Source organism: Cinclus cinclus, chromosome 21 (assembly GCF_963662255.1).
Source record: "Cinclus cinclus chromosome 21, bCinCin1.1, whole genome shotgun sequence".
NCBI classification, from domain to species: domain Eukaryota; kingdom Metazoa; phylum Chordata; class Aves; order Passeriformes; family Cinclidae; genus Cinclus; species Cinclus cinclus.
Genome location: NC_085066.1, coordinates 2,280,521 through 2,296,549, shown reverse-complemented (window position 1 = coordinate 2,296,549; position 16,029 = coordinate 2,280,521). Strand labels below are relative to the sequence as shown.

The 16,029-nt window shown below is 43.1% G+C and overlaps 2 protein-coding genes across 2 annotated transcripts in view; one reads left to right on the top strand and one right to left on the bottom strand.

Moving 5' to 3' along the window:
- Positions 1-16,029, top strand: part of GLS (glutaminase) — a 185,897-nt gene that overhangs the window by 16,989 nt on the left and 152,879 nt on the right. The gene's annotated exons all lie outside the window — the stretch shown is intronic.
- Positions 3,321-15,219, bottom strand: NEMP2 (nuclear envelope integral membrane protein 2). Its single transcript, XM_062506734.1, has 9 exons — positions 15,107-15,219; positions 12,739-12,854; positions 10,997-11,225; positions 10,750-10,822; positions 9,655-9,748; positions 8,858-8,972; positions 8,006-8,231; positions 5,675-5,851; positions 3,321-3,654 (listed from the first exon to the last, which is right to left on the bottom strand). Exons 2-9 carry the CDS (start codon positions 12,826-12,828, stop codon positions 3,429-3,431), a joined length of 1,230 nt encoding a protein of 409 aa, XP_062362718.1. The 5' UTR covers positions 12,829-12,854; positions 15,107-15,219; the 3' UTR covers positions 3,321-3,428.

The following is a 16,029-nucleotide window of genomic DNA, read 5'->3' as shown; positions in this document are numbered from 1 at the left end:
ACACTGTGTTTACACTTCAGAATTGTGTATTTGAAATGCCTGCTCTTTTTGGAATTGTATAGTCATTCTGTGTTGCAAAATGGACATGTACACCTGGATTTTGATATTTGTGAAACTGTAAAAACTGTGGTAAGAAATATAAAATATCCATAACATATTTAATAGTATCAACATGAACTTTTATTTTATTTGCTCATATTAGCTTCAGCAGTGAACATAACCACCTGAAGTGAAAATAATTCAGTGATAATGACCTTTTACTAAAAGTCACTGGAGGATACTGAACCAAGAGCCTGGGAACTACTCTTGCACTGTGTTATAACAGTTATCTGATAATAAAATCTGGCTGTAGGCACCAGTTCCCTTCTGTGGGGTACAGGGAATGTAAGGGACACAAACCAGTGTTTGTTGTAAACTGGTAGATACGGAAGAGTGCAGGGCATCACTGTGCACACCACAGAGAACAGAGAAAAATGTAACATCCTTTGTTAAGGAAGAAAGGCTTTTGTAAGAGTTAGGGCGATGGATTAGTGCCTAGATTCTGTTCCTAGATTTTCTGGCTAAACAGTGGACAGTACTTAACAATTGTGTTTCAGTAAGGCTGTGTCATCTCCACATGTCACAGGAGCACTGTGCCAGTGAACAGGGCTCCAGTGACAGCAGCTGGTTTTGGTAGGTTTTGTTTATGAAACCCTTCCAGTGTTGGAACAGGCTTGGGAGGATTTTTAAGGTCACTAGCTAACCACTAAGGTAGCCATCATCTTTTACTGCCATTGTGTTTTACATGCATTCTACTTTGGATAGTACTTACCCATCCCTGCCAAATGATGAATGTCACAACTACATACAGCGTGAGTTGATTATTTAATTTTTATTGCTTTTTAACCTTTTTCCTTGTTGAAGTAGGTATAGTACCTGGTATTCTTCTGAATCATGTAATTACCTAAAATGGGGGGGGTCCATTTAACGTATTGCTTAGGTAAAATAGTACCTTAATATATAATCTGGGCTGTTGTATATATGTAAATACAACGTACTTACATAGTACACACATGTACTTACATACCTCCATATTATGGAAGGGTAATCAACACTACCTCACTAAAGAGAGGACATCCAGAAAAACTGTGTGTTTTAAGGTCAGACAAATCTGATTCTCTTCCTCGGCCTCAAACTGCTTGGATGGGAATTCCTGGCTAACTATGAAGTACACTGAAAGAAGCCTGTGTACTTTAAAACATTTCAAAAACATTAAGACATCTCTTTGAGTATCCTTTGCCTAATCTGTACTCCATTTTCATCATGGTGACACAGAGATGAAATAAATCTGATCTGGTCTATGGTAATTGTTCAGGGGGAGTTTCCACCCTTGTCCTGAACCATCCAAGACAGTAATGAGGCTTTCCTCTGTTTTCACAACTGCTTGTTGCTAGTGCCAGAGCCCTCAAGCCAAACCTGATTTCCAGAATGTGGATGGAAATTTAGCTGTAGATTTGGCAGCAGCCTCTCTTAGGGGTGAGTCTTGCTGCTAGTGGCCTTCCTAAACAGTACTCTTGCTCTGTTTTTGAATGTTCTTGACTTAACAGTGAATGCATTTTGGAACACCTGCTTGACGTGGCTTTTCTCTGCTAAACATGCTTTAGATTTTGCATAGGTACTTAAAAATTTATGGCACTAAAGGGTGTTAAGTGTCTCTTTACTGTAAAATGGAAGTGTTCCTTTTAAACGGAAGCAACATAAAGGAGGGAAGACCACATCAGTGAGGCTTTAAGGCTTTAAAGCACCAACTCTGAGTCCTTTGTTACACAGAGGAGCTCTTGGATTATGGTATGTCTGCACTTCTTAGCACCATTGGAGGTAACAGGTTTTGTCCCTGGTGCAGCGATGGACAAGGAGAACCCAGGACAGCACCTGCACTGCTCAAGTCATGCTGCACCACTGGCCATGGTACAAAGAACAGACACCCCTTTTAAAGCAGACAGATCCCAGTCTCACATGCTCTTCTTGAGCACCAGCTGTTCCCATTGCTGACCATTCCTGGTAGGTTTGTAAGATCAGACAGTGACAGAATTAACGGTCTTTTGTTTCCTGCAGTTTGTTAGACAAAGAAAACAGCAAAGTGAGAACAGAACAATATATAGGGACAGATAGTCGAAAGAAATGACATCTGCAGGTGGATGAACTGAGGTACACACTCTACTCCCTAGCCCAGGACTCTGTAATACATAAGCTGAAATACATGTGACTGCCTAAATTTCTCTCCCTGGTCTATTTTTCCTCCCCACATCTTCTATGAGAAGTCCCACAGACAGCTGAGAAAGGGAAGGTCAAAGTCGGGTATCTTCCCTCATTGTTTTGCCAGGAATGATTTTTCTGCTTCTTACTCAGTGACCAAACTACTGAGTACTCTGAGGCTAGTGGAGCTTTGTGTGGGTTATCTGCATTCCCAGTTCCAGGCTCACAGCAGCACTCTGGCCTTGCTAATAGCAATTTCTCCAAGCAGCTGAAACAGCCTCAGCCTTTGAGACCTTTTTGGGGCTCTTGAGAGGCCTGGAACAGGCAGCAGCACCCACCTGAGGTAAGCTGATGCTGAAACTGAAGGCAGTAGCAAAAATGTTTGGAGATGGAAAACCTCTCCTAAACCATCTGCATTGTCAGATGTGGAGAAGCAGAGGGCTAGAGAAAGGTTTAGCAGTAGATCTGTACAAGAGGGAAGAAAGTATTTAAATAAACAAAGACTTGGAAAGAACTAAATACAGTATAACTACAGCAGAGATCAAGAACAGAATAATATGAGCAGAGGGTGAAAGGTCAGGCAGCATTCTGAGGGACAAGGGGAGCTTAAAACTAAAGGCAGAGGCAGGATGGAGCTAACAGATGAGTCCAGCCAGAGGAGGAAACAAACCTTGTTCAGCTGCATTAACTCTCTATGAGAAGTCTCACAAACAATGAACACAGTTTATCAACACTCGAACAGCATATCAGAAGTGTTGACACAGAGGGTACTTAGTAAAAGGAGAGTATAAAAAATGGCTTTTCCTCCCTCTAGTGCTCAGCAGAGGACTTGACGATGGAAAGGGCCAAAACAGATTCTCTGTTTACTAGAGGTAGCGTCCTTGGTAAAAGAAGGCATCCTGATGGACAGGCTGTCTCCAGTACTTGCCTTGGAAATGCACAGTGTTTGTTCCCCCAGTGGAAGTACCCACAGCATGAGATTCCTCTTCACTTGAACAGCTCCTGTGGTTTTCTTCTGTTGCTCTAATCAGGTCACATTGGTGATACAGGAAACAGTTTTTTCAAAAATCTTTCTCTGTCCAATAGCGACCACAAGAAAAGGCCATGTGTGAGTTCTCATTCTGTATCCTCCCTTTCTAGGACAAGTGTGTTTTCTGTCTTTTTTTGTTGTTGTTGTTGTTATTTCTCAAAGCTCAGAGCAGCTCAGTAGCATATGGAAATGGAACTTGTGTATGCATTTCATTTGCATTCTCCTCATCTTCTTCATGGATGGAATTGGTTGGCTCACCTTGCTCAGGCTGTGCCCTTGTCTCAAACAGCTGCTCTTCCAGGAAGGAGCTCCCAATGCCATACTGCTCATCATGCACCTTTGTTTCTGCAGGTGAGACATGGGGAGATCCCAGAACAAAAGCTGCAAACCTGTCAAATTTTGAAAGGGAGAAGTGATCAGCTAAGAAATTAAAAGAAGAAATTCTGTAAATTCTAGGGGTATAACCAGGAGTTTTGTAAGGACATCCCCAGAGGCAGTGCAGATGAGGGGAAGTTCCAATAATGGATGGCAGCAACCCCAAAGATTGGTTTTCCCAGCTCATCTTTCCAGTATTTTCTTTAGAACTAACTTTTGCTCTTCTGGAAACCATCTGCAAGGTCTTGTGAATAAGCAAAAAGCTCTAACTTCATGTTCACATCTTGCCAGTACTTGTCAGCAGGGTAATCCAGAGTAAGCATTTGTACAGTGGGGTAGTTGGTACTTGAACCTCTAAAAAGAAATTAAAGCTGTAGCATATTTGAGACAAAGGCTGTAAGGATTCAAGTGTGTTGATATTGCTAATTAAAGGGAAAAAATGGCAAGAATTCTGCACTCCTACATTGTGTGTAGACACCTTGTTGCTGGTGCTGCGTGTCACTGCGAGCAAGCTGAGCTCAAGTCTTCCCAAAGAATTCCTGCCTCTGGTGAAGCTGGAGCTGCAGACTGGGAATTCTGCAGCTGCTCCAAGTAACAAAGCCATGAACAGAGAATAAACTTGGAACTGTCCCTACACTGCAATCCACCACAAATTTTACTTTCAGTGGGCAACTCCATTGAAAGAATGGAGCTGGAGGTTCTGGCAGGAGTGTGGAACAGACAGGAGTTCTGACACCTGGGTAAGTGTTGACAGCACCAGAGAAATGCAGGCAAAAGGAAATGCAGCTACATTCTGGAGTTCTGGTAAACTGATCAATAATTTACATTCCAGACTGAACATTTCTGTGAGATGAACGTCATCACCTCGCTGTTCTTGGAAGCTCTGTTAGTCTAAATGGGGAACAAGTTTGCCTTGGGATGAACCACAGTCTGATGCTTAATGGGAGCTGGGAGGGGTTCTCCAAATCTTATTGCTGTTGATTCTCCTTTTTACTTCCCTATTCTCAACCACTGAATCGTTTAAACAACTCTATTAACGAACTGACAGCTAGAAAATAAGTGTGTCTCAGTTGTTTTGTACATTTGGTAGTATTTAGTTCTACAATACAACAGTAAGCTTTCACTTTTTTATCTCTCCATCATGCTAAAGAAGGCAAGCAGCTTAGAAAGTAAGACTGTTTAACAGTAAATCTATAAAACCTGGCAGAGAGGCTGTCTGTGTGCCAGTCCAAGGAAAATGAAGGTTCTGAACCTGGGCTTAACTTGTTACTGATTACATTCCAAGCTGACTGAGTTCCTTTAAAATCATTACACTTGGTTTGGTGGCAAGGACTAAGTCTTTGTGGCTGGCTAATATATGAAACTGCTTCTGATATCTTCCAAGTTTTTGTTTTGATGGGAATACACTGTTATGATTAATTTTATATTCTGCAGGGCTTTCTGGCTTTGCTTGCTTGATTCTTCCTGACCTATGTTTGTCTTGGGTTTATCTCTTAAGCTATACATGGCACAGCTTGTCTACCTGTTCTATTTGCTAGTTGCAGGTATTGATTTCTTTCTCTGTATTCTTGTCTTACATAGTGTTACTTCAATAACAGGATTCCCTGACTGTGCAGCTTTGCAGGTGGAGGGCTTAATATAGGTAATATTTGAGTATGTATCTTTTCCCTGCAACAATTTTACACCTCAGAAAAAGGGCACTGCTCTAAAATCTGAAGGAGGGCAATTTCACTGGTTAGAGAGCCACCAGCATCCCTGCAAGAGCTCACAGAGGAAATCTTTTAAGTTCTATGACTGTGAATTAGCTATGAAGGTCTGCAGACTCCCAGGAGTAATTTGAGGCCAGGGAGGAACAAAGAGAAGTTTACTACTCACCACCAGCGAGTAAATACCCTTGAGAGGCGCGGCTGTGGTCCTGTGTGGGATATGCAAGATAAACATGCCTGGAACAGTGCCTGAAGTGGCCTTTAGGTCTGCTGTGTGCCACTGTTTGTGCAATGTGCTTCTTGTTTTAGAGGAGGCAGGTTTTCTTACCTGTGTGGAGCCTGGAGTTTGGATACAGCTACCCATGATGGGAAGTCAGGGCTCCTGCAGAATGAGCGCAGCTCCTCCAGAGCTCTGATAGTTTCACTTTCACCTTGTTCTCGATACTCCTCTTCAGTAAGGTATTTAAACACCAATTTTCTTGATTTAAAGTGATGCTTCATTTTTCTAGAACAAAATTAAAATTTTATTTTATAATTAAAAAAATTTTATAATTAAAATCTCTACCTTTTTAAGAGAACCAGCTGCATTCTTAGATTTGAGGACAAGGTATTTAATGTTTGCTAGCCTGTCTACCCTAGGTCTTAACCAAAGCTGTAGAATTCCACATGATATTTAATGAGCCTCAGATGAGCTTTAGATCAGGTCCTTATTGTGTATGCATGGACTAAAATCTCACAGAATTAAAGAGATGGCTGCTTGCTCAGCCATTTATAGGTGCAAAATGCAAAATGTGTCTGTGCAGAGACATGGGCTGAATCAAAACCCAGTCTGCATATGCTACTTCAAAGATAAGCAATGCTCTAAGCCTGTTGCGAGTTGTTCATGTTGTTTACTAGATTGCTTCTCTTAAATCTTGCTCTAAATCACAAAACTGAGTAGTCTGAGGCCAAAATGTTTACAGTTTGCTGTTTTTTTTAGCTGCTGCATAGCGATGTATAATATAATTAGATATAAATTAGAAAGTGTGCCATGTTCTGTTTCCTTCTGTCAACTGCTTTCAATTTAAATGTTGTGATGAGTTAAGGAAAGGCTGGATGCCCATAGAACTTTCAGCTCTGTATAAAAACACCTGCTCCAACATCAGCAGCATTCAACTTTCCTCCTTGTATCCCTTTAAAGCAGAGAACTGTAGCTGTTGTTTAGGTCAAATGGTGAAGGGTCTTGCTGGCTCAGTGAAACCCACTGTTCTTAACACGAAATACTGCGAGATTCAAAATTATTTAGATATACTTGCTGCTTTGAACTGTGTATCTAGCATCATGGCCTCAGTTTGGTGCTGTGGCTTAAGGATTTTGAAATAGAAAAACCTGAAAGCCCTTATCATTCTCCCAAAAGAGATTTGTAGAGCTCTGCTTCTTTATAGAAGCATCAGTTCATGACAACCAAAAAGAAAGAACCACATGAAGAATAAACAACAGTGTTTCAGAGTAAAACTTGAAAGTAAAGTGAACTTGTAGCCATATCATACTGATTCCAGAGTGTTCTGAACCTGCTTAAAACAGGTGCTGTTCTTATATGTTACTTTTGAGACAGCTGTTGCTCCTCAGCTTCAGGCAAAAACTGTTCTACAACAAATGATAAATTATACCTAAAATAAAAAAGCTTCAGTTCAGGCCACACTTCAGCATGTAAAAAGAGAAGACAAAACCAAAGCAGTGTGTTCTTCAAACCTTAACAGTGTGTCAAAAAACAAACCCAAATTAACTGTCTTTTATTGTTTTGGTTATGTCAGTTCTAGCCTTTGCCTTTTCCTACTTCTCTGCAGCTCAGCAGAATCCACAGCTATGGAACAGTCTGTATAAACACTCTGAAGCTGGATGCCATCCATCACTGAAGGTAAAAAACAGATGTCAATTGGAAGGGCTTTTTAGAATCTTCATTTGAGTGTTGCACTTGCGCTAAAACGTGCTTCAAAGTCAAGGATGAGCAAACACGTTGTTCCTGTATTGCTGTTGAAAACACTCAGACCTACTGCAAGAAGTTCCTGTTCCAAATCCAAAATTTAAATGGGCCTCTAGGAGTACTGAGGAATATCTCCATAGCTCTGAGAGATTGTTACCTTGCTGTGATTAATGGAAGCAAACTTGGAAAACTGAAGTCATGGAGAGCACTATTTTGTGGACATGTGATTTTAATCTCTGAACTCTGTTCAGCCTCCAAGAACTGTCACTTTTGAACAGCTGCATCCTTGGTGATGGTGCAGTTTTATCCCTAAGATTCCATACGAGTTCCCTGCAGCTTCTCTCACTCCACGTCAAACCAAGGCAGTATTGCTGCAGTCTAATCAATCAAACAGAAATGTTCTGGTTGCCATATGCTGTGGACTAGAAGGTGCTACATTTGTCCTTAAGAACACAGTCACATTCCTCCGTTATCCACAGAACAAAACTCATGCTTAAAACTGCCAAGTGGAAAATAATTTCTGTGTCTCTGGACCTTAAACCTTTCCTACTGCAGTTTTACATTTGGCAGGCAAAATTATGAAGTAGTATTAGAAATTCCTAGACCATTATTGAAGTGTAGGGCTTATTTTTCATTATCAGCTTCCAGTATTTCCTGTTTCTCCCAGGACTAGGACATTCACAAACAGACACAGACCTGGCAATGTGACAGGCAGCACCCAGGGGGTAACACAGGCCTTTGGAGCAGAGGCTGACTGCTATGACTGCATATGCAACTTGAGGGATGGTGACACCAAAGTAGATCAGGACAAAGGCTGTTACTTGGAGCATCCATGTGAGCAAGTTTATGCTGAGCTCTGTGGTCAGCGGCCCATGCTGATAGCAAATGGCAAAGCTGGTAATCCCAACAGCCAGAAAATACCCTGTAGGAACAGAAAAGGACATGGAGACAAAGATGCAAACAACCCCTGTGAACTTTACTTTGCTTCACAAAGCTTGCAGCTGCTGATTCTTGTGTTGTCTTAGAGACAACTGCATGATGTTTTATGAGCTTTCTGTTTCCAAAGTGTGCCAAGAGTTCACAAGGTTATCTCTGAGCAGCTTTTAGCCAATGCTGTGGGCTGCCCATGAATTCTCCTCACATGACCATGTCGAGGCAGGTGCCAGATCAATAGGTTTGTCAGCCCCTGCAGCCACATCCCGTTCCCAATGTGTGCATCCATTTCCCATGTCCAGCAAAGTGCAAACCAGAGGAGCTGCCCTTTTGCTCTTAAAGAGAAAGTATGTAACAGCAAATCAATGAACTCATAATGCAAGCAAGATCTGCTCTTAGAACTAGTCTTCTACATCAACCTCTTTAATGATACAAAGTGAATGAATACTCATTTGAGTGGATTAGGAACCTTCAGAATGTTTCACCATCTATGGCTTAGGAGAAAACAGAACTCTATAAATATAGTCACTTGATTTTCTTTTTTTATGGGCAGGTATTCATATGACCACTAAATTAAACCAAAATCTGCATCACAATTATTGGTTATTTTCTTACCCAACAGGTAGTTTTTGTGTTCAGACCATAACCACTGTATATTCTCTTTGAAGCAGTAAATTAAATAGAGAGAGACCATCCAGGAGCCACTCATTAAAATCCAGAATGTACTATGCTAGAAATTAAAAAAAAAAGAAAATGGTAATAAAACTTAATGAAAAAAATTCAAATCAGAATCTGGACCATTGTTTCCAAAGGAACTCAGAGGCAAAAACAGATGCGAAATTGTTTAGACCTACAGGGTTTGAGATTTCCACTGCACAGCCCCCTGCATGCTACCACAAAACAGTATCACTTCCAAGCAGAGAAACTGCATCCCTGTATTTGTGTATCATGCCCCAAAGTCACAGCATAACCCTACTGACATGTGTTTCCTATTAACATATCTCAGCAATATTATGGGAATGCACAGGCTTTATAAAAGTAAAGGAGAAATTCAGATCTGCCTTACAAGGAACTGTCTTAGGTGAATAGAAAAGAATCTGTCTCAATTGCCACTATATTTTTATTTAGACTGATTCACAGATTCAAAGGTAAGCTGAGCTCCAGTTCAATAAAAATAATCTATGTTTCAGAATGAACTCTTCTTGTACATCACCAATGCCTATTCAGTTTAAACTCAGGAGAAAGTTAAATAGAACTTGACCCTGACCTAACTATATTTACTTGATTCAAGCAATTGTGCAGTCATTTCAGTGCAATTACCTGGCCACAAAACCAGAACAAGGCCAGAATCTGTCTGTCACTTCTTGTATTATGATGATTACTATTATTTTGCTTGATAAATATAGATTTACCCTTGCAATAAACCTTTTAAGTGTCAACAGGACGAAGACTAGCAGAGCAAGAACACCCAGTATTATTCCAGAAAGGTAAAAGAACTTGGCACTCCTGTAAAGAGAACAAGAAATAATATGGTGAGAAGTATCATTTGTAATTGGTTAAGATGCCAACATTTGTGAAAACAGCAGTGATCTTCAATATGAACTAAAATCAGCTGTAAGTTAGGGTTGTAGTTACATGGTTAACAGGCCCAGTTCAGGTATTAAATCTGTGTAAGGAAAAATTCCCAACAGATACTTAAGGTCACTGGAGTTGTTACAGATGAAGAGACTGAGCTTTTAAAGCTCACACTACTTCTGATTGCATTGACCTTCTAATTCTCTAGTACACAGAAGAAAACAAAATAACCAATATGGTTCTGTACTGCAAGAGAAGTTTTATTTTAATTTAAAATGCAGAAAACCCTCCACAAACCCACAAGTTTTTTCTTAAGCATATACATTTATAAATTCCATCTTATTAATTCAGAGTTAATGCTATAAAACCTATTGCTGCTCTGCTTGTTTTAGAGGTGCCTCCTGACAATTATTTTGTGACTCATTTTGCTTTGAAGTTGTGGGCACATATTTTGCTGTAACAACTGAGTATCCTCCCTTATGTGCTATGCAAAATGTGCAGCAGAAGAAAGGCTGGCACAAAGGCAGAGCAGAAGAGGCCCCAAATGAATTTATCCTAAATACTTCCCCCCAAGGAAGGCATCATTAATAATCAGCATTATTTAGCATTCAGCTGTCCTAACTGGTCTACAAAAGGGAAAAAGGACTTTTCTGATCCTCATGCTTGCCCACTGAGGATTGATTATCTTGGTGTCCCCCCCGTGCAGGAAGCTTGGATACAAAAACCCTAACACAGCTGATTGACAAACAGAGGCACTCCAAGGTATGTCACAATCTGCCCAAACACAAATGCTATGAGGAAGTTTTTATATATATATATATATGTATTCATTTCCTTATTTCACTTTCCCAAAGAGCTGCCTCTTTAGCTTAGCAAACAGACCAAAGACGCTCAGGCTTTGGGAAAGAAGGTCAAAAGCAGGTAGTACTCACCTGCTCAGGCTGTTTGCAAAATGGAACAGAAAAATTCCAGCTACAAACAAAAACAAGAGCTTTCCATCTAGCACTAAAAAAGGGGGGAAAGAAATAGAGATTGACTTTAGACTAATTCAATCTGAAATGCTGATTGTACAAAATATCAACAGAAAAGTCCCAAGCTTCTTACAGAAGAGGTGGTACATTCAGTAGCACGAGTAATACCAAGCCATCTGTAATCTAAACTCAAAGATTTGGTACTTACTTTCTCTTTTCACCCTCACAATGTATGGTTCAATTTTGAAGGGCTGTATTTTGAAACAAACATCCTCTCCATATTGTTTTATGCTCAGAAAAGTTTCTGTACATGTCTCTGGCTTCCAGAGGATTTGAACAGCACATGCAGCAAATTCAAACACGGTTTCTGAATTCTGACAATTATTTTTTTCTGAAATAGGCTCAAACCGGAACTTTTCTCTGCTGCTAACTTTTATCTAGAAACAAAGAACAGAATACACAGAGAAGCAGCTCAGAATCACTGTGGGGTTTTGTGAACTATATCACATACCAACCATGCGTGTGGTAATGAAAATCAATCTTAAATTGTTTCATATTGGTTTTTTATATTATGCAAAGATTAACTGTTTACAGTTCATCACCTTACAGGGTAATTCAGAAAACTCACTGGCAGCAAAGTTCAGTAGAGGGAACCTCAATCCATCCAAAAGCCCAGTGGGTTTGGTTTTACTGTGACACGTCCCCACACACACATTTCTAACAAAGCCAGTAATATCTGACTGACCACAGTTTGTTTTGTGAATGTTCATGCCCCTTCCCATTCCCCTCCTTAACCATAACAAATTTGACTTGCTTTTCTTTCCCCAGTCTTCATGCTAGGGACATAAGAGGGGTGAGGAAAATGAAAGCATAACCAGAAATTTAAACAGAAGCACATTCCTGTTGGGTGTTTTGCAATTTCTTTTGCTGGTTCCCAGCACCCTCCCCCACCAAACTGGTAAAAGATCTTGTCCATCCTTTAAGGATGTGATTTTCCTGAGGACTCCGATACATTGTGAACTCTTCATCAGGGCTTACTAGACAACGAAGACCTACCTGCAAAAAAAGTGATGCCATGGGTAATAAACCAGGTTTGTACTAGGAGAGGAGACAATGTGTCAGCAAGCAATTTGTTTGTGGGAAAAATTTGAACTTCTGCTTTTAAACATTGACTCCAGGAAAGGCTGTGTGACTGAGGGAGGGTTTTACCACCTGGAGCCTGCTACCATACATTAAAACATCTGCAACATGTTCCTGCTGAAAGTAGTCCGGGCAACAAAGAGATGTTCCACTTTCTTGTATCTGAGAGAAAAGTCCTCCAACAGAGACAAAATGCAATGGTTTCTTTCCTTTGTCTGGAGACAACTTCTCAGGAAAGAAAAGGAACCGTGGAGATGGTTAGCTCGTTCCTTTAGCTGTTCCTGCTTCCACTCTTGAAGAGATTTTTATTTGCTTCAAACTAATCTCTAAATGTGTTCTGTAAGATGATTCTCTGTTACTCAGGAGAACAAACACTGCTGCTGCTGTTTGTTCATTAGTAACAATCTAATGAGCCTTTGGTTCCTACACTTTGGTGTGCTGTGGTGACAGAGCCACAGAACTGCATGTAATCCTCAAATTTAATAGTTCCATAAAGGCAGTTGGTGAAAAGCAAAAGCATTTGTTGCAGAGCTTGACTGGTCCAGCAAGAGAAAAGGTGTGCAAGAAAATAATACACAATCCTAAATTAATATTTTTGTGGCACCATCATACTCTAAGCCTGGCTGACATCCTTACAGTAGAGACCAAACCTTGCTGCATCCCAACTGGAGGCTCATATTACTGCATTTTTATCATGGTACCATCTACACACCACTCAAACTATTAATTCCATAGAGATGTTGCCCTGATCTTGCTAACTGGCAAGAAATGCATGAAATGCACTGACTGATCCCCAGAACAGCCTCTTACCTGGAGAGTGGACCACAGGTACTGTAAGTGAATGGTTCTGTTTTGCACATAGCAGTAACAGTTTTCATCCTGTTTCTGGATGATGTCCATTTCCTGCAATAAGCTGCAGTTTTTACCTGGGGGGGAACAAAAAAGCTAATTTTAGGCATGTGTCAAATAAAAATGTCTAATTTTAGTCCATTTCATTGTTGTAAATGCTGACAGAAACAATATTCAATATTGTTCAGTGAACAATATTGTTCAATGTTCAATATTATTTAGATGGAAATTCAAATTGGACTTCTAATCAAGTCATTTAGGCTCCAAAGTAAACTGCAACACCTTTGGAAGAAAAATAACCAGGGTGGTATTTTTAAAAAATGCAATCCAGAAAAGCTTGGCTTCAGCATCAGTGTTTTGATGGCACTGGAATAGGGCCTCTGGGCCAAATTCACTGCTGGCATGAGTGGGTGTAACTCCACCAGAGTTTCCTATACCAGTGGTGAATGCAACTGTGGGAGTCTGAGCAGGTAAACAGACTTACATATTAACACAGTCATTTAGCACATGACACAGCTGCTGATCACAGAAGTCACACTCCTCTCCCTCAGAAATGTTTCTGATGTTAAATCACACAACTCTTCTTTTTAGAACATTTTTTTTCTTCTGTCACAGTCCAGCCATGGCATGTAATAAAGGAACTGCACTGACAGCTCACCATAAATCATTGAATTAGAGATGTGAATTGTTCCAACCCTCCTGAAACATTAGTGAGCCCCTAATGATCTTCAGAATTAAGATTGCACTTTTGAGCACAAATGGACCTAAAAGATTAATGGAGCAAAGTTTGAATAACATACATTGTGATCTATATACATGTGTAAAATATACCCTACAGTGCATTAGCACAGTGTTTCAGGAACATAATTAAAGAGAAGCATAGAGGAAATGATTACACATCCGAACAGAGGGACTCATCTGGCTTACTGAATAGAAAATGTAGGTCTCAGCCAAGCTCAGTAGTAACTGCTAACCCCCTGTCATGCACTCAGAGCAGCAAAATGGGCCTGTGCAGTCTCAATCCAGACAAGGAGATGCTGTTTGCAGGTAAAAACCTGCTGTGTCTCTCTAAAGAAGCTGAAATTAAGTTAAATTATATTTTAACAAAATTTGTTAAGCCAATGAAAAATACTGTGTGGATGTTCTTACTTAGGTTTATTACAGCATTACAAAATTATTGTCCACACATGATCCTACTAAATTGGTTTAACCTTAAAATGTGGGCATTTTTCTTGTGGAAAAATTAAACACCGGATTAATTTTCATCCACGGCAAATCCAGTGGGAGGGAGCACAACCACTCAGACAAGCACTGGCTGTACCTTTAGACAGGCACTTCCACAAAAGTCATGGCATGATGCTGCTAAAGGATTATTTGTCACTGAAGTGCTGCAGCAAGGGGGTGAGGCTGGGCACTACCCAGCCCTAAAACCAAGATAATCCAGTGACAGGAATTGGCAGGGCCAAAACACAGCCCGGAGTGCCCACGCCTTCCCTGAAGGGCATCCTAGGATTTCCTGCCACTGTGAATAAAGTACCCGTCCGTGTCAAAGGCGATGTCATCCACGTGCAAGCCTAGCAAGTCTTTTCTTACTACCCATAGTTTTAAGGCGTTTTTCCTGAGAAAAAAGAAGCTGCTTGAAATGTTGCTTCAGCTCCACAGAATGAAACAGTGACAAAAGGAGAAACGCTTCTGAACAGGTAACTCCGAGGTGGTGCTGGGTTTAGCTACTGGGAGAACTCTCAAATTCTGAAAATCTGAAATTATGAGCCATCAGCATCTGCTGCAGAATCCGGAAGATGCCCGAGAGTCGAGAACGTCAATGCAAGGAGGAAGCCGGTTCTCGATTTCCTTATTGCTGCTACAACAGAGCACAGCCTTTAGAGGCTTGCCTGCCCTCAAACACGTTAATAAAATATCTCTTCTGCACCCGATTTCCCCCGGCCCGAGCTCCTGAGAGACCCAGAGGGGGTCGCACACCAGAGGCGGCTCCCGGCTGGAGCGGCGGGGACGCGCCCGCCCTCAGCGCGCCCCGCTCCCTTTGTCCGTGCGGGCTCTCCCGGGCCCGCCACAGCGCGGGGCCGTCCTGCGGGAACCGAGCTGCGCCGGGACAACAGCGGGACACGGCAAAGCGCCTCAGGCCGCGGCTGCCCCGGCTCGGCGGCACTGCCGGCGGGGCGAGGCGGCCCCGGCCCGTCAGCCGGGCAGCGCCATGTTAGCGGCAGCGGGAGCGGAGCGTGTCCCCCCGCTCCCGAAGGGACGGGGCTGAGGAACCCCCGGCCCGTGAGCACCCCCCCGGCCCCGGGGGGCGGCGGGGGACGGGCAGTACCTGCTGGCGGAGCCTCCCCGCTGCCCGCGGCCGCCCCGGGCAGCGCCAGCCGGATGAGCAGCAGGAACAGCCCCGGGCGGGCCCGAGGACGCTGCCAGCGGCGGGGCGGCCGCGCCGGACCCATGCGGTCGCCGGCGGCTCCAGCCTCGGCCCCCGCGGCCGGCGAAGGGCGGGTCGGGGGCGGTGCGGGCCCCGCTGCCCGCTCCCCCCGCAGGGCCGGGGCCGGGCCCGGGGCTCCACCCGCGGCGCCCCCCGGTTGTGCGGAGCGGGCGGGAGCGGCCGCGCGGGGCTGAGGGCAGTGGGACAGCCCGCCCTCGGCTCCTCTAACGCCTTCCCTGCGGCTGAGAGCGTGCGCTTGGGAACGAGGAGGAAAACAATCGAACGTAACAGCCCGGCCCAAAGCGTGTCCTTGGATTGCGATCCCCTCAGAGTGAGAGCACTGGCTGCCGAGAGGAAAGGTGTTAGGTAGTTCCGAACCAAACGCGGACAGCCCGTGGCCCTTGCAGAGCTCAGCCCAGGCAGTCACCCGGCTGAAGGGGAGGCAGTGGATGCTGGCCTGCTCACACACCCGGCTCCCAGCCCGAGGGAAAGGCCGAGTCCGGTCACCGGCGAGCAGTGGCTGAGCCAGGCACTGAACCACACATCGCCCAGGCCCTCTGTCCAGCCAGAGGACTTGCTGAGCCGAGTGTTGTTCGGTGTTGTGATGGAGGTGAACATCCGCAGCTATTCTGTATTTCCTGGGCAGCCTCAAGGACAGCCTGAAGCAGGACACCGTTCTCCTGTCAACCCTGCGAAGACATGAGCGAGGTCCAGCTCAGCTCCGTCCCCACTTGCTCACTGCAGTCATCTTAGATCACTAGTGAGTCACAAGGCCTGGAGCTTTTTCCCCCTATTCTATGAAAATCAATAAACACAATTTTGCC

Bases quoted from the DNA above. Each gene is read 5' to 3' on its own strand.
- NEMP2 (XM_062506734.1), bottom strand. From the start codon at position 12,828: ATGGACATCATCCAGAAACAGGATGAAAACTGTTACTGCTATGTGCAA. The intron at 9,749-10,749 runs GTGAGTACTACC...TTCTCTTTACAG, and splicing joins TTTGCAAACAGCCTGAGCAG to GAGTGCCAAGTTCTTTTACC. The intron at 5,852-8,005 runs GTCTGTGTCTGT...ATTTTGTTCTAG, and splicing joins GCTGCCTGTCACATTGCCAG to AAAAATGAAGCATCACTTTA.